The 23710-nt window shown below is 42.7% G+C and overlaps 1 protein-coding gene across 5 annotated transcripts in view; it reads left to right on the plus strand.

Moving 5' to 3' along the window:
- The first annotated feature begins 1732 nt into the window (after positions 1-1732).
- VWC2 (von Willebrand factor C domain containing 2) overlaps positions 1733-23710 on the plus strand; it is a 65362-nt gene continuing 43384 nt past the window's right edge. For 4 of the 5 annotated variants that reach the window (XR_012581366.1, XR_012581370.1, XR_012581371.1 and 1 more), the window contains exons 1-2: positions 2710-3423; positions 10105-10234. Coding sequence is in view for 1 of the 5 variants with exons in the window: in XM_005484258.4 (XP_005484315.1) it covers positions 2710-3423; positions 10105-10234 (844 nt within the window). In the remaining 4 variants the exon portion in view is untranslated. Of the gene's footprint in view, positions 1872-2641; positions 3424-10104; positions 10235-23710 lie in introns of those variants that run through there. The other variant, XM_005484258.4, reaches the window with a different exon arrangement.

The following is a 23710-nucleotide window of genomic DNA, read 5'->3' on the forward strand; positions in this document are numbered from 1 at the left end:
CATATCCTTCAAAACTTATGTCTTGTATTTTAAAGTTTCTGAGAATTATTTAGTTGGTGAACATTTGACTGGAAGACATGATGCGATTTCAAGAGAAATATTTTTTTAAACTAGACAGGAGTCAATACTTTTTAATAGCAACAACCCAGCAGCCAAAAGAGTTTAGCACCTGCATCCTCCTGGGGAGCAATTTAAGTATTTGGGTTCTCACAATTAACAGGTGCTCATGAAGGTATTTAGCTATGAAACATTAGTACCCAGCAGATTTTCATTGCCCTCTTGAGTACCGATATTGCAGTGATACCATTTCAATGGGGGAAAAAACCAACCAAAACAAAACAAACCTGAAAATTATACCTAGCCTAAAAATTTCAGATGCAGTGCCAGATATATTGCAAAATTCAGCCGTGGTCACAAGTAGGGCACAGTGGATGTTGAAGTGCTACTGTGGCAGAGTGTTAGTGCAGCTGGGACTGCTCTGGAACATCTGTAAAGCAAAATTCAGGAAAGAAGATTATACCGATATGTCATCCAATGCAGCTTAAAAATAAATAACTACATAAATAAATAACCTTTTGGACTCCAAGCCCTTGCTTAGATCCTGAACAAAAGTAACTCTAGCTTTTCTTGTGTATTTCTGTCCCAATACTCCTGCAGCAGTCATTTCATAACAGACCACGCTGTCCTTTTTTTCTTTTTGTATCAAAGAAGTATAAAGGAGAAAACCGCAACTATATTTAACTTCAGAACTGTCCATCAGCCATGCAAAAGCACAAGTAGGTATTTCAACTCGTAAACCACGGACCACTTTGCTGCTAGGGCAGGCTGGCGGGGGAGCGCTGAGGCGCAGCGCTGCGCGATGCTGCGGTGCGGGCAGCATCAGGCGGGCACACGAATAAACGCTGCTCAGCCGCTCCTGCCCGCGCCCGGGGCGGGTCCGCAGGTGTGTCCGGCAGCGGGGCCGCGTCCCGCTCACCGCGGAGAGAGCGCCCAAAGCCGTACGGGGCTGCAGCGCGCAGCTTGCGTCCCGAACCGACGCCCCCAACACCGCCAAAAGTTTCGGGGGCCGGCCCCCAGCGTGCCCGCCTTGCCCCGCTTTCCCTCCCGGAGCGCGGCCCTGCGGCAGAGCGGGCTGGGGCTGCCCCCGCCCCGCACACCCCGGCGTTGGCAGGGCCGGGCTGGGCCGCTGCTCTGCCGCCCCCCGGCGGGCTCCGCGTCCCCGCCCTGCGCCCGCCCGCACCCGCGGCGCGGACAGCGGCAGGGAGCGCCCGTCCTGCCCGCCGGCCCCGGGGCGCCCGGCCGCCATGTGAGAGCGGCAGGCCCGCGGCGGAGCCCGTCCCCGGGGCGGCGGGGCCGCACCGCCTGCGGCCGCCGCGCCGCGCTGCGGGCTCGGCAGCTCTGCGGAGCCCAGCGGGCAGCAACAAGCCCAAGCCGCCCCGGCCGCCCGCCCGCAGCCCCGCCATGGGAGCCGGGCGCGGGCAGAGCAGAGCCGGGCCGAGCCGCCGCCGGGGCTGAGCGCGGCGCCAGCGCAGGTACGGCGGAGGGAGGGAGGCACGGAGGCGCCGGGCCATGGGGGAGCCGGCCGGGCTGGGGAAGGGGCTGGCCCGGCTCCCTCACAGCTGCACCGGGAGGGGTCGGGCGGCGCTGCCCGGCCCTCCGGAAAGTTTGGGCGGGCGGCGCGGAGCCCCGGCTCCCCTGCAGCGGCCGGGCCGGGCGGAGCGCTGTGCCCCGCGATGCCATCGCCGAGAGCCGGCCAGGCGGGCGGCTAGAGAGAGAGACAGAGGCTTCTAAATGGCTTTGGGGAGCGGTACCGCGGAGGTGGGGTCGTGCCGGGAGGCTGCAGCGGCATTGCTTCTCGTGGCCGGAGTAGTGTACGTATTTTGGTTTGGGGTTTTGGGGGTTTTTTCCCTGATTTGGTGTGCAGTGTTTCAGGGAGAGGAGCCGGGAGCGCTGCCTAACTCCTGGAGGATGTGGGTTAAATGAGCCTCGGCTGCTGAAACTCGGAGCCGCTCTGCCTTGCCTTTGGAACACGGGCGAGGAAGAGGTGGTGTTGTGTGCTGGTTCGGGTAGTTCGGAAGGGAGCTAGTTTGTCTTTGCTCGCTTTGGTCTGCTTGGTTTTAGTTGTCTGTTACAGAAACGTGCTCGCTGGTAGGTATTTAAACAGAACCCAAACCAGCGTACTTCGGACTGAATAAGATGTTAATAAAAATCATCGTGTGTGCAGACAGTGAATAGCACTGAGCTGGGTAATTTCTGTTCCGGACCCTGCTGGATTTTGGGGAGCTCCATTTACTTCGTCGGGCGACCGTCCTCTTCACATGTTGTCATTTGAAAGTTAAAAATAACCCCCCAAGCGCTCTGAGTTTTGCCTGCCCCTGCCTTTGCCAGCGCGGATTCCCGGAGTTGTGCGCGGTGCTCTCGGAGCCGAAGACGCCCGGTCCGTGTCCAGAGCCCTGCTATTTATAAGAGTTGGCAGAGCGGGGGAGGAGGAGGAGGGATGCAGCATCAGGCTGTTTGCCTTTTGCATAAACTACCGAGGCAGGTTGCATATTGTTTGAGATGTTGCATCGGTGGAGGCGAGGCGGGGTGCGGGGGGGAAGAAGTGCAGAAGCTGAAGTATTCCTAATCCTTCTTTTCCTAGGGACTGTGGCTTTACGAAGCGCTTCCCTCCGATGTGAATGCAGTGTCCCCTGTGGGATGCAGTAGGTGATGCCCAGCTCTACTGCAATGGCAATTGGAGCTTTCTCTAGTTCTCTTCTCGTAACCTGCTGCCTCATGGTTGCCCTCTGTAGCTCCACCGTTCCCGTACAAAAACTGGCCAAGGCTCAAGACAAACAGGAGATAAAGGCGAGCCAGGAAAAGAGAGATCACACGTCTACAAGGGACAGCCAGACGGGTCCAGGGAAAATGAATGAGATCGGCAGGAGCGGGAGGGAGGAGGGTGGCAGGGACTGGAAGAGCAAAGGAAACAGGAACTACTCGAACAAGGAGTCTTGGACTAAGCAAAAGCAGGCTTGGAGCAGCCAGGGGACAAGCAGTAAATCCGGGAGCATTCAAGTGCAAGAGCAGAGGGATGCTGCTCCCGAGGAACCTCAGGTGGCTGAAGATTCCTCTCTGCCAGCCTCTGTTGCGAGCGCCACTGCCGAGCCCCCGGAGGAGTACGCGTACCCGGACTACCGCGGCAAGGGCTGCGTGGACGAGAGCGGCTTCGTCTACGCCATCGGCGAGAAGTTCGCGCCGGGCCCCTCGGCCTGCCCGTGCCTCTGCACCGAGGAGGGCCCGCTATGTATCCAGCCCGAGTGCCCCAGGCTCCACCCTCGCTGCATCCATGTGGACACCACGCAGTGCTGTCCGCAGTGCAAGGAGAGGAAGAACTACTGCGAGTTCCGAGGGAAAACCTACCAGACCCTGGAGGAGTTCATGGTAAGGAATGAAGCCAAAAGTCTTTTTGTGGGTTTTTCTCTTTCTTTTTCTCTTTAAAGTGGTATTATGGTCTTAAACTGTTTTCTCAGGGGGAGTTCCGTGTCTCCCCCTCCTCTTCACCTTTTTGTGTTAATATTACGTCTGCAGTCCTGTAAAATATTCCCCTTAAACATGACCTTTCTTGCTCTATGGTACTCTCACATTTTTAAGTGAAGGTGCTGATCTTTATTAATTCCTTTGGTATTTACAATAAAAAATGCTACTTGGAAGAGTGCTGCTCAGTGGTGTTATGGATTTTGTGAAAATTTTCAGCAGTACATCTGTTTCCTTATTTAACTATTAACTGTTAAACTTCTGCCTTGCAGGGATCAAGCAGGATTTTGTGGGCTGACCTCTATTTCTAGTAATCAGTTTGTGATGATCCCTTCTTTTTTAACAGTCATTTCTTTTTCCTTATTAACTGTTTAGGTAGTGCTGCCAATATTGCCTAATGTTTGCTTTCTGTGAATTACTAGAGGTCTTTTTAATAACAGCATAGTTTGCAGTCTTGATTGCAGTGATACCTAAAGAAAGGACTTGAAAAGCTTCATGTTCAGGGAAATCCTTTCAGGCTGTGGTCTTTTTAGCATTACTGTACAAGGTTGATATCATTGAAAATGCAGGATGTTACAGTGCACTCAAAAGTTTTGCAGTTGGGGCCAGTTTTCTGGTTGTTTACCTTGTCTTTTTCCATTTAGTGTTTTATTGTGGTTGAGACCTGTGAGCAGGCTCTTAGATTGGCTTGTGAAATTTCCTGTGAGTGACTGTTAGATACAGGGCTGTTCCAAAACCCATTTCTGAATAGACTGGAGAATTTCATGCTGGATATATTGAGGGGAGTATGAAATATAATTCAAGGTTCTGGAAGCTGAGCCCCTCTCAGGGTGGAGAAATAGAAAGTGAATTTTTGAAGGCTAAAAGTAAGTTGTCACCTTTGCTCTCTGGTATTTGCACATTCCTGAAAACGTAGCTTTTGTTCATAATGTCTTTCCATGTTCTTCAGTTTAAGAGAAAATAAATAACAAAGCTGAGCTACTTTCTCCATAATAATAAAGAGCATTGTCATTTGCTCTCCTTAGGCAATAATGGGCAGAGCACTGGTGAATTGCAATGTATGGCAGAAAACATTGTATCATCCTCCCTATTTCCATGTAATCCTCAAAGGTTACATTCAACTTCAGGGTGAAGTTTTCTACTTCAGAGGGAGCAACTGCCTTAACAGCAGCTAGTTGGTGTGACCTTTTCAGAGATGGCTTTTGAGATCCTTTCTTTCCCAGCAAACTTAATTCTTGAGGAGTGGCCAAAAGATGAAGCTTCTCCACACCTTCTCCATAGGTTTGTGTTTTAAAGGCTTCTCCCTGCTTTTCATTCACCCTCTTCTACGGATTTCTATTTCTTAGCCTTTTTCTGTAGTGGTGTTGTAGTAATGGCTGTAAAGCAAGCCTAAAATACTGTGTTAAATGTGTAGTAAGTGTAGAACCTCAATGTTCCCTGGTACATTTGAATATGATTGACAGCCTTGGTAAAAATAGTGTTGAACAGTGACATTTATAGAAATGTCCTGAAAAGAATTTGGTTTTCAGCTTTCTTTTTAACTCCATTCAGCTTTTAGCCCTTGGCTTCATATCTTCCTCTAATGAAACATTACTGCTTTGTTTTACCTGGCTTTGGAAACAAGTGAGAAGGGATGTCTGCTCAGTACAAGCAAGGAAAGCTATTGATGCAATTAGGCAGTGGAACTGCAGCCTGATTATTTTCCTATGTGGGAACCTTGTTTTTTAGTTGAGATTCAGTGCTGGTTCCAATATTGTGAGCACAAGCTGTAAGTGCAGCTGTTTGCCCAGGCCACTGCAATCAGTGGAGTTGTCTGGCAACACAAGGTGCAGATGTAGTCAGGTTGCTGCTGCTCAGTGGAAGCAATTGCAAAATGCAAGCAACAGTTTCAAAGGTGATTTTGAGAGTTTAAACTTGATGGTCTTAGGTTACTAACATGCAATCTCTTGATTAAGATCAGGGAAGGAGCTATAAATGGATAGTGATGTGATTTTTCTCTGCATCTGCCCCTATATTTGTGGCAAAGAGTACCAGACATGATTGAAGGAAGAAAAAGGTGACCTCCTAACATTTAAGTGACATTTTTTTGAACAAACATTTATGTATAGATGTCTAATTATGCATGCAAGTTTGTGAGTCTGCTTACATAAAATTCCTATACGGCTTGGCATGGCAAAGAATTGCCCTGACTGGAGCCAGAAGCTGAGTGTGACAGGGGATTTGAGGTTTCACATGTTTCTTCTTTGATTTGCAGTCCATCCTTCAGGCTTTGTTTGCGTGTGCATGTATGCATGTATTTTTGTGTTTTCAAAAAGGACGTGGATGTCAGCACAACACACAACTTGAGTATAGGGAAAGGATGGAGTCTCATAAAGATGTTTCCATCAGCACCACTCTGGTCACCTGTGGGTACTGTGGTGCAGAATAGCAGTGTGATCACAACGTCCATATTAGTGGAACTCATAGCAAAATCTTTATTTGGTGAAATGCAATGGGTATTAAAGTTCTGCTCTGAAGCTGAAGATTTCTAAAGCACGTGGTCCAAATCTTCCAAGTAAAATTTGAAAATGAAGGCTGTTGTATAAAGTCTTACGAGAATGAGGAATTATCTTCAGAAGTGCAATGTTTTGGAAAAGACCTGTAATTTTGAAACCTGTTGCTTTGTGTCTTTTAGAATTTCCTTGCTACCACAAGTGGTATTTGTTTTGTGGGTAAGTTACTTGGAAATCTGGAAGTCAACAAACTCAAATGAGTTTTGAAAGATCAGTGGTATTTTGAAGGCACAGAGGAGTAAAAGCATGGCTGATATGTTTATTATTATCAGTGTAACCCCATTCATGTTCTCCTGGGTTATGTCAGTGGCAAGAAAATATTAGTTAAAATTTCAGCACAAAAGAAAATAAATTTGGGATTATGACTGGTTTTCTTTTTTTTTAAATTTAGGTGTTTTCAAGGCTTAAGGGACCAAATGTAGATTGTATATCTGTTATTAATCCAGCTTTTTGTTGGTTTTGTTTTGATGTCTATTTGGTTTGTAATAAAGTTGGACATTTGGTAGGGGAAGCTCAAATAACTTTAGACTACAAATTTTTGTTGCTTCTTAATTATGACAATTTACATTAAGCTTCTGGATAGACCTACTACCCTTACTAAGCTACAGTCTTCTTCACACCCTACCAGTGGAAAATGTAGCAGCTTACAAGCAGTTTGCACAATAGTGCATTTGCTCTTTTACAGTGCCTGCAACTCCTATACCTCTGCTCATAAACTTCCCTTTAAACAATTCTAAAGAGCTAGGGTTTTTTTGCCATCTGTAGTCTATTTTCTACAGGTTTTATGGCTGCCTGGTGAATACACAAGACTTCTGTTGCCTCTTGTTGTCTTCCTGCAGTTTTTTCATAGCCAGAACTGCTGCTGCTGTTGCTACAGAGTTAACAGCTTCATCTGTAGACCATGGAGATGTGGTATCATTAATTGTCAGAGAGAGATTGATATTATTTCCAGTCCAGCCTGGTTATGTCAGAAGTGCTGAGTGTGAGTGCTGCTGGGCTGGTCATTCCCCACAGGAACAAGAGGGATGCTCCTTGCAATGACTGCCACTGGGAACTGCACTGCAGGGAATGTGCTTGCACTGCATGAGTATGGAGGGGAAATGAAGGACCAAATGTGGCTTTTCATTCTGATTTATTTAGCTGTTGTTACATACAGGGACTGTCTTATTGTCTCTCTCTCTCAAGTGATAATTGTCTCCAAGTACTAAGCTGCCATTAAGGTGCAGAAAGTGGGGGGTTTCTACAGTTCCTGCTGTATCCTGATGATCAGTAAAAAGCAATGTGCTGTTGTTTAGTCCAAGGATGAACAGACAATGGCTGACACTGATACCATTTTAGCAGCCACTGTGGTTTACTTGCATGCCTGAAAAGAGCTTTGTAGACATAACCTCGTGGATACCCTCCTTCCCACTGCCATTACTCAGGTTGGTGGGTTGTACAGATGACAGTACTTACCAAGAGTCTACTGTAAGTATTCCCCTGAAATTCTATGACCTGTTACTCTAGAAGTGTCTTCATAGTATCACATTAACAGAGCACTCTGTTCACAAAAGATGTAGTCTTCAGGTGTGTGCACTGTATAGGCCAGAAATGTGTATCATGAATCATCATTATGATAAGAATTACATCAGTTTTGTTTCTCAACCAATAGTACATGACTTATTTTTCTGAGAATTTCAGCCTTTGTCAAATTTGGAAATCTAGTAAACCTATATAATTAGAATATGCTTAAATTTTACAGAGGAGAGATTTTAGGAATAACATCTTGCCTTGTTTCCTGATTGTCATCAGATACTCTAGTTTTTACGCCACTTCCAATATTGAATGGCACAGCTACTAAGCAGTGTCCTGGACTAATGAATGCCTGTTGCAGTAACTACTGATCTCATTCAGCTTTGATAAGTGGCAAATTTTCATCTTTTCCAAGTCATGGCAAAAAGTGTAAAATTTGATTTAAAGCTGTACATTTGCCTTGTTCATCCTGATCTTTGGAACTGAGTGCTGGTATTTTTTCAAGTAGGATTGTTATTGTAGGATTATTATATTGTATAAAATTTATATATTAAAAATAATATTTTAAAAATCAATCCTCCTTAAAAGCCATGTTTTTATAATTTAGTAAGTGTTGTTTCTAGGTATAACTCTAGAAGGAGGGATTCTTCTTATTGACTTAATACTTAGGAGTTCGGGTTTGCTGACACTCAAAACTTCACATGTGGTTCAAGTGATTACTTGAAATACCTGAGCCTTTCAACTCTGAGCATTGGATCAGAAACCTCCTCATGTGCTGACACTCCGCCTCTGGAAGTGAATGTGATTGTTTAAAAACAATTACAGGACAAAGCTGTCCCAAAGTCTGCAATAAAGATCTTCTGCACTGGACTGTCAGCCTGTGTGTGGGATTTCCTAAACATATGCGTGGTGTTGTCATTGGTAGAGTGTAAAGCAAAGAGAAAATGCAAAGTGAGTAGCCAGCAAAGGAAACCTGAAATAAATAATAGTAATAAAAGCAGAAAGCAACACAGCAGGAGACCCTATTTAGGCTTTCTAAGCAGAGGGAAGGGCGTGAGCGATATCTGAGTGCATAAGCGAATAACAGCCTTGGCAGGTGGGAAGGGAAGTAGCAAAGCATGAATGAGCATTTAGTTGGAGATGATGCTTTGCAAGCATCAGCATGTTTGAACTTTGGAAGTGAGAAGGATGTGAGAGGCAAGCAAGCAGAGAATGGATTTGAGGAAAAAATGTGGTAGGCTGCCCAAAAAATAGGGAAAAGAAGCAGATGATCTGCAAGTTAGACATCTGGGTGATTCTTCAATGTGAATAATTATTTTCTTCTTTAGATTTTCGTTTTTTCTTCTCTTATTGGAGAAGTGAAATGAGGGATTGTCTGCATCAGGTGGAATCTGGAATGAAAAACATTCCATAAAAAGAACAATGTCCTCCTTAAGTAAATCAGTAATCTGCACAGATTTTAGATTTAGAGGCTCACTAATAATAACGTTCAGCTGCATTTTCATCATCATGGGTACCCATGTGGTTTTTTGGAGTGCAGCAATGAGATTTACAGTATAGCATTTATTGCTCTTCACACCCTTGCTTCCCTCCATCTTGTGTGGTATGAGGATATCAGCAATGCAGGTGAGATATGCCTGGTCAGGAATGGTGAGGAGGACAGCTGGAATTGTACATGTGGCAGATGCAGACATTTCAAAGTCCATTTTTTACTAAAGAGAGTCTTGCTACTCTTTTGTTGGGAATTAATTTTTTTGAAGTAGGTCTTTCAAGTAACTATCTCATGGTATTCCTATTCTGTAAGCGTTCTTCAAACTCAGTAACATTTTGCTAGGTATAAAGGATTACCTGTATTTTCCTTCACCCCTTTCTTTGAATTTCAACTTTCTTTCAGAAAGTTACAAATATTAGAAGAATTGTCCAAAACCAATTAACCTATGGAAAATACCTGAATTCAAAAGGATGGGGTTTTTTCTTGACTTCTCTTTGAAAAATACAATTTTCAATAAAATGTTAACTTTCTGCTACCAAAATACTTTCAAACCTGAAAAAATTACAGTAAGGATTTCTGTTAAAAGAATTTTCAAACTTCATTTAGCAAAACTTTTCTTCTTAAAATACATTTTTTTTCCTCCAAATTCTTTTTGAACCTCTAATAGAACTAAACTAGATTATGAACTTAATTTTCAGGAAGTTCATTAGAAGTTCAGTGAGGTAATTTTTGTTTAATTTGTATTAAAAGTCTTGACTGTTGTTGTTTTCAACATCCCTCCGACTTTCCCATTTGGTGTGTAGGTTCAGACAAGAACCTGTTTTGTTTTGGAACCTTTTCCAGCTGTGCTTCTATAACATTGCAGGAGCCCAGTCTTGCTCTCTGCATTATTTAGGCCACAAAACCCATTTGTTTTAGAGTGGAGCGGGAGAAAGACGTGTAGGAAAGAGCATTGCAGGTGAGAGGGGAGCACTGCACGCTCCAGGAGAGCCTTGAGCGGCGGAGCTGAAGGTGCCTGGGTTTGTGTTCCAGGTTTCTCCGTGCGAGAGGTGTCGCTGCGAGGCCAATGGCGAGGTGCTGTGCACGGTGTCAGCCTGTCCCCAGACCGAGTGCGTGGATCCCGTGTACGAGCCTGACCAGTGCTGCCCCATCTGCAAAAATGGTGAGTGCTGCCTGCAAAGCTGCTCTGCCAGAGACATCCATGGTGCCCTGTTCTGCCTTTGAAACATGAGTCAGATACTTGTCTTTTTCCTTGAATGGAGATGGAGGTGTGTGTGGATGGTGTAATCCTGTTGTGAAGAATCAGACCTCTCTTGATTGTGGTGGACTCAGTTATCACCTACATGGATGTTAATACCAGCTGTTGGTGTATCTCTTGGATATGTTATTTGCATGAACTCATTGTGGTTGTGCATTATCTAGGTAACAAAATGGTTCTCAGACTCTTCATATTATCCACCTTTCAACATGAGCAGGAAAAGCTGCTTTTGTTCTCCATTCATATTTGTTTCCCTTTCAGATATTCTTCTCCTTTCTTTCATTCTTTTTTTTTTTCTTTCCTTAAGGCAAATCAAACCTTATTGAGTTCACCTAATTTTCATAACTAAATGAATTAAACTCCCAAGTTTAATTGAATATTTTTTTGTAACTAAATTAGACAGAAAGTCTCTCTACTCCCAGCAAGAGCTTGTATTAGATCAAAGTCTTAGTCTATTTAGACGAAAGAAATTACATGACATACTGGCTCATCACTTGTAAAGAAGGAATGATAATTTATTAACAGAAATGAAAGCTGCAAAATCTCAAATGAAATTATATTTAAAATTAAAAAGGACATTTAAAAATACTCAGATAATGTTCACACATCTATTATTTCTCTTGAATAGGTAGGTTTCATTACATTTGCTAAAACAAACTGCTTAAAATTGTGGGAAAGTTGGGGGAGGAGACAGCGTACAGCATATGGTTTCAACAAATTCAACAGTAGATGATACGAGATTGTTAATTGCCTTGGAGGAGTTTCATTTGTATGGATATAAAAGTAATTGCTTCATATCCCTTAATTGGTTGTTACAACCCTGAAGGAATTTATTCTCGGCAGTACAGCTTAAGGGCACTCTTCTTTTTGGAGATGAGGACAGGCATTTTTCAAGGCATTTAGGGACGGTTCCTGAAAAAGTCTGAGTTTGGAAGCTGGTGATGTCATAGCTAGCTGGTCTGAAGGATCCTTTGGCACTTGTTTGATGGCAAGAATGTCGCTGATATTGTGCATGACATGCTCTGCTGCAGTTCCCCAGGTCAAAGTGACTTTAGCTGGCACAAGGTCTGTTTTCAGTATCAGGGATGGAGTTACAAGCAGAATACGTTTAGACTCTGTAGTCTTTCTCATTGAGCTTGTCCAGTGGTCTTAACAGTGTTTGGAGCTGGGCTGGCCTTCCATCAGCACACATTCTCCCACAAGCAGCAATGTAATGCACAGTAGTGGCAATCTCCCATTGATGGCTCTCTTTTGGATTAAGGTAGTGTAGCAGTGCAGGGTTTGGCTTGGCTGTTCACACAGGTTCCCTGACACTTCCCAGAAATGAGCAAAAGTTACTGAAAACTGTACATGAAAGATGCCTTTTGTTGTGAGGAAGCTGCCTTTTCAGAGCTGGTAAAGCTGTATTACCTGAGTTCTACCAGCAAGAAAAGGATGATCTTGTCCTCAGCCTCTGAATCCCCAATATTACATGAGTATTTCTCCCATATAACTGTGGGCTGGCATCTCTGACCCAGTTTCAGACCAAGGTGACCACAGCTGCCTGTTTCTAGTCAGCTGTACTGTCACTTCTCTGCATGTCAGAGAACCAGCAGTGGCTTTCCTTGTTAGCTTTCAGATGAAGAAGAAACCATTAGCAATAACAACAAGACCAAGATAGCTCAGAAGCAGCTCAGCTTTTCTGGATCAGCAGTTTCAGTATAATATCACAAAGAAACTTCTGAGGAAACCCCTCCATTTGGGGAGTGTATTTAAAAAAAGAATGCACTCAAGCTTAAAGTGTGGTACACATGCAGTTCTCTAGGAACTTCAGTGAATTGCTCAATGTTTTTAATTAGATTGGAGCAAAAACCTACTGAGCAGGAAAGCCTAGCCTGCCTCATCCTCTCATTTTCAAGCCTGGTGGAACAAATGTGGTGTGAATGTGGGTTGGAGAAACAATCATTGTGTTGTGCTTCAGGGTTGATTGTTACAGCGATGACATCAATGACATCGTGTTAGTGACACAAAAGAGCTCGGGGTAATGTACAGGGAGCTCAGCCTTTAACCTGAATGGTGGGAAATATGGAGCCATATAAAGCATCCAAGTGAGGTAACTGCCATCACGATGTGCAGTGAGCAAGAAGGGGTGGGAGGTGAAGTTTGGATTCTCTACTTTACTAGCACTGGTATATGCTTTACTAGCATATGGATCCTTCACATTTCCTAGCACTGATGTGTTGAAAATGCACACAGTCAAACTGATTTCCCTGACTTTCCTGCCACTTCTTAACATACAACACCTTCCCAGCTTGCCTGGTGGAAGATTGCTGGCAGTGACCCAACAGTGAGAGCTGAGTGACTGCCTCTGTCACTATTAAGAACATACACAAATGCCCAATTAAGAAGTATGGAGGAGATCCAGTGAAAGCCTGTGATTATTAAAAATTAATGAATTCAATATCTTGACAGGTGTGAGACCCTGTGCCTTTTCTCTTGTAGGAAGGCAGGTATGTAGTTGGCATCTCTATTTTCACAAATTTGCTGGCAGCCCTTACGAGGAGGAGTGGATGTGTAACTGCACATTGGGCTTACACAACTGCACATGTGGAGCTACAGACTTGCTTTGGGTGCAAGCAGTGGTGAATGGAAGACTTGTGGAATTAAAGAGTAGTTGTTTGTATAGTATTTAATAATATTCTATATCACATCCTGACTTTCAAAAAGAAACCTGGATACTTCCATAGCTGAAGATAGTATCTTCTTCTTCATAGGCAGGGACAGGGAGTGCTTTAAAAGAACATTTGCTCTGAAAAGTAGTATATAGAAGAGACAAATGATAACACCTCACTGAGATCTTTGGATTTTCCTGCTTTCTGTGTCTCAAGTCACTGCAACTGAGGGAGCTGTTTTGTGTTTATCTTATATAAATGCCCTGAAAGGAAACAGTGTGAGGACAGTGTGAGGGATGGAGGAGAGGCTTCCTTCTCATGTGGATTACATGTTAAGCTTTATGCTTTTGGTAACCATCAGCACCGGCCATAAGAAAAAAATCCAGAAAGTTAAATCTGACTTCAGAAAGTTACATTAAGTAACAGGTGCCCAGTTCAGACCTCCATCCTGCTATACAGTATTAGCATTGTGGTTACTTTTGTGGAAGACATCTCTGTTCACAGTGATATCAATAACCTTAGATTCAGGTACAGAAATTTCTACAGTTTGTGCAGAGTAAAGGGTAAAGATAAAGGGCATACAGTCACTCTTCCATTGGGAAAAGTCTGGGTGCTTGTCACTGATGCATTTGAGGTGGGGGGTGGGGGGGTAACACTGGTCGTGAATTATCTTTCTCTAGATTACCTTGGTTGTGTGTTCCACTTGCATTCCCAGCATTTGAGCCCTAGTAGGCATACACAGCTGAGTTCTGCTTGGCCTAAGCCTGCAGCCAAGGAGCAGCTGATGGAGTCAAGGGTGGCCCTGCTCCTGATGGTGTGCTTGCAGGAAGATGAGATTAAACCCATAACCCACGTGGAGCCTGAGGGGGAATTGTGGTTGCTAGACCAAAAAACATTTTGATCTAAGGTCCCCAAGAGATTTTTATTTCATTATATGGCTGAAAGATTGCCCCAGATAAAATGAAGTGGATCCTGTTGCCCTCCTAGCATTCATCTATCTGTGTGTCAGTGTTGTTTCTCTGTCTACAGCAGGGAGAGATGAGCTTCTCCTTTTGGCAAAGGCTCATAGCTGTACAGTCAAAAATGAAAACATTGATGCCTGGAGGGTCAAGTGTGTTCTCAGGGCTGTAACATTTGCAGGAGATGTCTATTCTTACTGGCTGTGCAATAGGGAGACTTCACTGATTGCAGTCCTTTCAGGTGCCTTAGGTCATTTCAGGACCTAATTTGATTTTTGTGTTCATAGTTATGGGTGAAATACATGCATCATTTGGTTGACATGATTGCTGCTAGTGAGGTGCAGGTGTAATGTGCTGTTGCTGGGGAGGGCATGTGGTGATGGTTTTGTATCCCTGTGCTGAGACTGACTCACTGAAACTTTAGTACCTTTCCATACAATTGCAGTGTTTAGGCCTAAGGTGACTTAAAAGTGCTTCTGAATGGCAGGTGGAGACTTCCATCTGAGAGAAGGAGCTCTTAAGACAGCAAAACCCTGGTAATGGCTGGCAGAGCTGTTGTCTCCTTTTGCTGCTGTTGGTAAAACAGGGCTTTGTCTCCCCTCAGGACTCAGGTCTGTTAAACAATGGTGCTGGTTGATGCAGTACTGATGTCATCCCTCTGAGACTGAGGTGGAGAAAGGCTGCATTGGCCTGAGAGACCTGTCTGGCCATAAGAAAGAGGAGGATGTTTATTCTGGGCCCATGAAGGGAAGTTGCACCTTGGCAGCTCTCACGTGAGCTGGCTGCTTGCTCTGCCCTGCAGCCCCAGCTTTGCTCAAGGACGGACCATGGTGAATCTGACCTGTAAAATTTAATGTCCTTCTGCAGTGTGTTTAAATAAAATATGATATGACCTTGACTATAAATGCCTTAATCTCAGCAATGAAGAAAGTATCATAATGCTGGTGTCCAAGTAGGGATCAAGGCAGGACTATTGCAAACATCAGGAATGTAACTGCTGTAAAATTTAAGTAATCCATGCTTTTGATTGTCCTCCCTTCCTTTTTCTATTGTCACTTTAAATACCTTTTTCAGTCATGCTTTGGCAGCTAATTTATATATAGCAAATGAGATCCAGAAGTTTTAACACCTGAGAGTGGATTCTTCAGTCTACATTATAAGAAGGGGATGAAATCAGGTGGTTATGGTGGCCTCTTCTAGATGTAAGATATAGGTACCATAAAGTGATTGTAAGTTCTAGTTGATAATATTGAAACAGTATTATTTTTTTTAATGGGATGTTTGTTAAAAAGTAATAACCTAATGAACAAGAAATCATTTTAAACTAATCCCAGTTCCACCCAGACAGTATGCACCAATGTGATTTGTTCCCTTCTAACTTGAGGCATTTGAATGCTTGTGTATGCAGGGTTACATTTGCTCCTTGTTTCTGTGTGCATTAGTCGCTTAGCAAAACTTCTGCATGGACTCTCCACTTCAATAGAGTGTATTTCACAAAATGATTTATAATATGGGACTCCTAACCAAGAAATATTAATGTTCTGGGGGAATGAATGTTTCAGGGAGAAAAACACTATTTAAATTGCATGAACAGCTGTATCTGATTAAAATTGCCTAGAAATTATGCAGGTAGGTTGAAAAACTGTAGCAGATATTTTGGCAGCCACGTATTGAAAACAACAGTGTTGCTTCTTTTAGTCTGCATTGGGTGTTTAAAGTGGCTTCCGAATCTGGTAGGTGAAGTTGGTAAACTAGTTGCAGTAGTTTTTATGCTCGGTTTCTGCTGCTGATGAAGTTGAGAGGAGGTTTGGTCTCTATTGTGTTAATTCAAGGAATTCCTTTAAACTCATTTCACCTCTCCTGCAGGAAAGTTGGTGGCTGCATAGGCCATCCAGAAACTTTCCTGTGCAGAAATCACAGAATTTTATTCTTGTGCCATATTTTAGATCCAAAGCTGTTTAAATGCACGTGGATCAGCACTGCAAAGTGGGCTGAGCAAAACCTTATGCCAAAACCACAGAGGCCTTGTTGTTTACAGCTCACATCCATGTGCACGTGGACATAGGATCCATTGTTGGCATCGCTCGTGTTCAGCTGGCTAAGAAGTGGTAGGTGTGTTATTTCTGCCTCCAAGGGTGTTTATTTAGTGTACAAGTTGTGTTGACTTCCAGGTATACATGTTTTCCTAAGTATAGAAACCCATCAGACCATGAAAAGGTTCTGTCTGAACATATGGCACTAGTATCCAAATACTGAGCCTAGATCAGTTACAAGGATAAATCAGTTTACATAGTCTGTATGTATTTATTGTGAATAAATATTGTGTGCATTTTTTTCCCTTCCTGGGGCCAGAATGCTCTCAGTTGGCAGTTCTGCTGTCAAGAGGCAGCTGTAACTCCCCTGAGTACATAATATCCCATCATTTTGCTCAGATACATGAGGACAATCAGAAATTATACTAACCTTGGAATTTAATGTGGTACTTTATACTTAAGTAGAAGGATGTAGAAGAGCCTATTAAACGATAAAAGCGGTATATCCCATAAAGTCTTCAGAACACACTTTGCAATATTTTTTCTTTACAGGCCGTTACAGTGAGCCTGAAAAGCATTCAGGATTTTTTCCTCTTACTTGATACTGCAGGTTTAAGTCATATATCAAAGCTAAATTCTACTGTATCAGTCCACTTTTGTGACATCTGCTTGCTGGGATTGTCATTTTACTGTGAGTTGAAGCTGAAGCCACTAATGATATGCCCCAAACTGTTGTTTAGTGGCGGTGATCCCAGGTGAGTGCGGGAAACAAGCTGCAAGTTCCCCATGGTGCTCAGAACTTCCATGTGTCACAGCTGCCTGGCTTCTTAAAGTGTGTTTTGTGTCAGCCTCAGGACCAGAAAAATGAATATGCTTACTGTGCTGATAGAAAAAGAACAGACACTGAAATCCTGGGATGGAGGAGAACATTTTCTAGAGATTTTCATGCATCTGATGTAGTTTACAGTGCTTGTCATGGCAATTTCACATATCTGCCATCCTGTGTAGTTCTGGATGCTGGTTAGGGTTCAGACAGGAAAGTGCCTTTGTGCCAGTACCCATCAGAGCATTGGAGTAAACAGTGTGCTCCTGCTTGATTTGTGTTTCCTGACACTTTCTCTGGTAGACTGAGCCACATTTGGGCATTTGCTTGGTTTCTAGCAGAACAGCTAGCCCATGCTCCCCAAAATAAAGTCATTGATTGCTTTGGGGTTTTGTTTGCTTTTTTGTTTTGTATTTTTAAGTTTGTCATATAAGAGTTTTCTGAGTTTGTATTGCAGTTTTATTTCCACACACGTGGTGATAGGTAAGATGTAAAAAGAGAAAAATAGATCCCAGATCTCACATTATAGGCTCCCCCTCCTCCATACACTTTCCCCCAGTGTTAGTTCTTTGCTGTTCAAAGAAAACAAACATTAAGGGAGTTGCCTTGTCTCCTACATCCAGTATTTCTTTATATGCTTTTCATTAGAGAAAATATTCCCACTGCTGATTTTGCTCCCCCATTCTGCTATTAGGCATCTATTTTTTTTTGTATATGTCACTAGCTGAAATTGTGGCAAACATTTGGGGGCCATGTAGGCCTCCAAGGTCTGAAACACTTGTGTGCATCTTGCTGTATGTAGCATCCTTGGGGTAATATTCCCTATGAATAGAACACTACACTATTTGATTTAATTGTGAGCTCTTAGATTCTGAAACCCTGTCTTAACCCAGATTGAGTTATCACAGGTTAATTCATTATCCAGGGTCAGCTGAGCCACTGTACTGCCCATGTGAGCTCTTAGCTGTGTTCCTGCAGATAATCCTGTTTGTAAATAGAAGCTGTTAGCTAGCTGGGTGCTACAGTAATAGGTCTACAGGGCTGATTAGTATTTTGTGATGCGATCAAAAGGAGCAATGAAGAAAGATACACACCTTGTTCATTTTGCTTTATGTTCTTTTGCATTTTTTTCATTGGTATTTCATTATGTTCAATGAGGCATCCAAGAGTTTGCCTGGCTTTGAGGAGAAAAGGAGGCTTATATTAAAGTGCTGTGGTATGTCGGTATATCTCTCTCATATAACAACACTTGCCCTCTGATGATTAACGATATAATCAAAGTCTGCTATAGTTCTAAGTGCAATGCAATTTTCTGTGCTTATTTTTTCATAGAAGGTTGAGATTTAGGCATTAAGAAAGATGTGAATTGATCCAAGTGACTTACAGGTTGACGGAAACAGGGAATTAGCTGATTTCATTAGATTTTATTTCCTTACCACTTTGCTTTTCTGTGGTTGAGCTTTGCAATTGTGAGCTTTCCACACAGTGCAGGCTTGCTAATGCCAGGTTTGTCTTAACTCACATAACTCCTCTTTCTTTTGAGTTTGTTGAAGATCTTAACCTCATCTTAAATGGCATGACAGAAGTCTCAGAAGTTTTCTTCTAGTCCTGATGGAACTGTATTGGTAAATGAAGTCAAGATCTGATCAACAGGAAAACTTGTTTCCTTTCCTGACATGGGCTTGACCAGGGGCTAACTGGGACACCTCTTCCACTGTTTGAAAAAGGGTGCTGAAGGAAAAGGAATGAGGAGTTCTTAGGTAAAAGGCTAAAAGCTTATCTTATTTTTTATTAATATTTGTAAAATTGCAGTGCTTGTTTTTCTTGCTGCTCTAAGGTAACATCTGACTGTTTCAAAGTACTTCAGTGGGGATCCCCCCTGTGTTGTGTGCTGTGAGTCCTGAATTAAGTCCCTGGCGATTACCTTTGCCAGCAGGTCAAACACCTTTGTCAGCTAGAGACTTAAGTACTTTCCTAATTTAAAGCCTTGATCTTTAAGGTGGAAAGAGCTTTTACTTCATGAACCTTTAGATTGCTTCCATAGGGGTAATTATCCATACAGTTGTGTTTCCTTGAGCATGTGCAGCTGTAGAGCAGCAGTGATTAAAAAAAAAAAAAACAAACCTAAAAAAAGAAAATAGCACACTTTAAGTAATTCCTTACCTTCACCAACACATTTACCATAATAATTAGCATTTCAAAGCTGATAAGCAATCAAAAACTTTGATTGCTATTTTCGTTTAGGGAAACAGTAATTTTTTTTTTCTGCCTACACTAGTGCTTGTTAAATTTTCATTAGAGGAATGACTTCCTACTGGTAAACATCACTTTCTCCTAAATGCCCTGTTCTTTTGCTGAGTCTTCAGCTCTGTTTGGTTACTTCTGTGCTGCTAGCTCTTGGATAGGGGCCCATTAAAGAACCGCATGCATAAATTCTACTTACCTTACAGTCTTGTAGGCAATAAATGCTTTTTCTCCTGCATCATTTCTTCTCACTATTGCACACTGGTTGCTGACCAACTTTCTTTGAAATACTTGGGAGTAGCAAGTCACACACTCTTTATTACCCATGGAAAAGATAACTATGTCTTCACTGTGTGCTTACCCAACATGTTATTTAATTTTAAGTTTTGTTTTCTTTTCAAGTGGAGTTGATCAGATGGAACAGTGGCAAGAAGAAGAGAACAAGCAGTGCATTGTAGCAGGATTCAAAATACTGTTTGGTGAATAGCGTTGAATAAAGAAGATCCCTATCCAAACAATTGCATTTGGGCCTCCTGTGTTTAAAATACTTGTAGTGTTATTTCCTTTCTCAGAGGTAGTTTGACTGAAGCGTGATGTTAATTGCTTTTTCCAGAAAAAGTAGCTTGTTGTGCTCCAAAATGGTTCCCATTCCTTTTCTTTCTGCTAATACCTTCTCGAACATTCTGAATTCAAAAGGGAGATCACTGGTTTAGCTGGACAACTTTGGAGAAGATACACAAATAACAAGTCCTGTAGGACTAGTAGGAGTAGTGACCATTAATAATATCTCATGAAGCCAAACAGCAAGGCAGCACAGTGGTAAATGAAATTCAGCAAATCCCTGTGTTAAGGAGTGAGAGCAATTGCTTGAGTATTTTGATGACCTTTTGTTAAGATTTCTGCGAAGTGGTTTTATTTACATATCAGTGGGAAATATTGTATTTAAGCATCTGTCAGGGTTTATTAAGAAAGCTTGCATGTATTAGAAGTACACTATTATTTGAAAACTGGTTCCTCCCACCTGCTTTGTATAATCTTCCATGTTTGCTGAGCACTCAGCAAGAAGAGGTTGCAGAAGTACAGAGAAGAGCAGCAAGAAATTCCCCTGAATATTCCCCTGTGAGAACAGATGAGGCCTCTAGTAGTGATAGCACATTAATTAAAAATCATGTGATAAAGTGTGGTACCAGGGGAGAGGAACAGTACCAGTGAAAATCTTCCCTGTGCTCACAAGTCAAGGGAGAAGCAAGAAAACAGAAAGACATTGTACATGAGGTCTTTAAAGCACCATGTAATTAACCCATGACCTCACTGCAGAAGATAGTGCTGAAACACAGGTTCCTAGGATTAGAATAAAGATCATGTCTTTGATAGAAGGAATAAAATACCTTAACCTAGCTACCATAAAACTGGCTGGGGTGGCATGCTATAGAGCCTCCCAGAAACCTTTTCATTTTCACTTGAACAGAAATATAACATTGTTTTCTACTGTCCACATCTCACAATTTCCTTTTTGAACAGCCTTTTTTGTTTTTAAGTTACTTTGCAGAAAAAGAGTTGGGCTATCTTGACTTTAGCCCAGCCAAATCCATGTTGGATGGGTACTTCCTTGTGAAGGCAGAGCACAGAGCTAATGAGGAGATGTTAAAACAGCAGGAGTCCTTTTCCTGCCCAACCATTGAACAATCCTTGTGTTGTGTGCTGGGCCACAGTAGCACCTTACTCAGTACTTGCAGCTGATGGAGATGGGACCTAATGAGGATGCCTTTGTGGCATGGTCTGCTCTCAGCTATTCTATCAGCCTTTCTTTGAATGACCTAAAGGCAGCTCACCCATGAACTGCTTGTGTAATAACTATCCAGGCTGAGACTTTTGAGATTGGTCAAAGGACCCTGTATTTATAGTTACTGTGTGTTTAATACAATCTGCTGAAGAACTAATGGGAAAAAATGGGCTCAAAAGCAAATAAATTATAGCAGTTTATGAAGTTATTATATCAATGTGATCCAGAATGTGCCACCCCACAATGAAAACTAATTATCTTCTGGCCACAGCAGTTGCTAACCTGATATTTTGTTAATGAATGGATTAGATGGAGCTTTGACAGCCACTAACATGAGTGAATGATTAAGACCACTTTGTGCTGATGTCTAAGCTAGGTGATGATTATGACAACTTAGAGGTAATTCTGTATCCATTATTAAGCCCCTGCCCCCTCTTTCTCTCTCCCCTCCACTCTTCCCTGCCAACTCTCTTAGGTAATTAAGTCTAATTATATATGTACATCCTTTAGCACTGCTACATGTGGCTGGCATACATGAGGAAGCTTCATTTACCTACTTTGTAGCCTAGACGTTAAATCTGTAAGCTGGAGTTTGATTTCAGTGTGTTTAAATAAGGTTTGCTTTCCTTCCCACATGACTGTTGTGTTTTGCTGTGATTAGATAAGCTGTTAAGACATTGGAAGAATCATCAAGTCCAAGTGCTGGGGAAAGGGAGATCCAGGTTTGCTGCCAAAGGCTGCCTGGCTTGCTGGCAAGCAGGTGTATGTCAAGTGTACAGTTTATATGTCTGTGGTGCTGGAATATAAACACTTCCTTGAATTTTCTTCCCCATAGCTTGTTCAGCAGAGATGCTTTAACCATTGTGCAGTCTTCATTATGAGAAGGTGATGTATTTGTCAGTATGAGTGGACTTTTTAATTTCACATCAGCTGAGTGTTTAATTTCTAGTCTTCTGAAGTTAAGTTTTTTGTGACAGCTGATTCTTTCCAGTCAGAGTGACTGAAGAGTCAAGTCAATTATCTTGATATACATGGGTTTGTGCCTAGGTCTGACTGATTAGTCTTTGGCTTCACGCTCTGTTGTGGTGCACGCTTCCTCAGGGCCCTGGGGCTCTCTCCCTGGCTGTGCTGCTGTCTGTGCTGTCACCTGGCCGTGGCTGTGCACCAGAAGCTGCTTCCATAAAAATCCCTGTGTTATCAGCTAAGTGCAGGCACAGTCTGGAAACTTTAACTGTCCTTTAAGCAAGCTTTTAGGATGGCAGAAGATTTCTCTACTCTGGTTTTGAGGACTCTACCAGAGACAAATATCTGGGGTGGATGGTTGACAGAATGTGAAAATCCCCCCTGATGCCAGTCATGTCCATGTAAATGATATATACATGAGTTACAACATCTGGACAATGCAAAAGGGAACATTATAGATTCAGATAACAAAAACCCACTTAAATTTACACTAAGCTGGGATCACCACCAAAGGTGGTTCTCACTATCTGAGGTCCAGCTGGCAGATTTCCAGCCTCCTGGTTAAGTACATTCTTTGTGTGTCTGTGTGTGTGTACACAGATATGTATATACACACAAACACATGGTACAAGGGTCATCAATCACCATACTTGATGGAAACATTTCCCATTTTGGAAGCCCTCTCAAGCTAGTTGCTTACAGTGGTGCACGGGCATCACCCTTTTACTTTGCCTCCCAGACACTGGGGCAAGCTTTTTGGTTGGATCTCTTGTGATAGGACGAGGGGTAATGGTTTTAAACTAGAAGATAGATTTAGACTTGATATAAAGAATAATTTTTTATCATGCTGATGTTGTTGATGCTCCATCACTGGAAGGGGCTGCTGTCATTTCCTCCCTGCTTTCATGAGATCAGGAGGTTGGTGACTTGCTGTAACCTGAGTACCCATCCATCTGGACTATGTTGCAGTGGATGTGCAGGGGAAATGCCTGCCCCCAGGGGCCCATCACACCCTTGTTTTGCAGAGAAAGCTGCAGGAGTATTGCTTAAGCTGCAGGGCTGCTTTTGCTGTAGAGTTCTAGAGGACAAGAGGTTGCGTTGTTATTATGGTCCTAGAGATGAAAGATGACATTTTGCTCTGCCCCCTGGAGATGTGGGCAGTTGTCTGTCATTAGTTGTGTGTAGCTGATTCTGTAATGCATTTGTTACAGTTGTGAGGCTCAAAATCTAGTGTTTGTATTTTGTTGCCGCTTCCTCTTTTTAATAAGTGAAATCAGAGGTTTGGATTTAATCATAACATTTCTACAGACTGTGGTGAATCACCTTTAATTCACCTGACACTGTAATAAATGTGAGTTCAGGGTTTCTCCTTGGCTGCACATTCCTTGCAGTGGCTGTAGCTGTGAGTTGGAGCAAGTTCTGTAATTACAGAGAAGCCCAAAGATGTATTCCCAAATGGGCAGGCCCATAGAAAGGTAAATTCCCATCAGTTGTCACTAGAGGTCACCATTAATTTTAAGATCAAATCTATTCTTACCACATAGTGAATTGTCTGTAGTTTCGAGCTGTGGGTGGTTGTGACACAGGTGGGACTTGAATGAAATGAATAAAATAGGGAGTTTAAATAGTTGGGTTGAGTCATTTCATACATTCTTGTTATCTCTTGTTATGATGGAGTGACTGCTGCTTTTGAGGTAACAAGATTATTTGACTTACTATCTTCTCTTTTCCTCTCCCTGCTTACCTGCCTACTTTATAATTAAATATCTGTGTTCCTTTTCAAATGTGTGGGTTAGTTTTTTAGCAGAGTTTGAATTGAATAGCTGTTAACATAATTTTCAGTCAGGGGTTGGGATCAGAAGTCAAATGTACAGATACTGATAGGATGCTGTTGCGATTCACTGTTTTTTGCATTACACAGGTT

This window comes from Zonotrichia albicollis, chromosome 1 (assembly GCF_047830755.1).
Source record: "Zonotrichia albicollis isolate bZonAlb1 chromosome 1, bZonAlb1.hap1, whole genome shotgun sequence".
Lineage (NCBI taxonomy): Eukaryota > Metazoa > Chordata > Aves > Passeriformes > Passerellidae > Zonotrichia > Zonotrichia albicollis.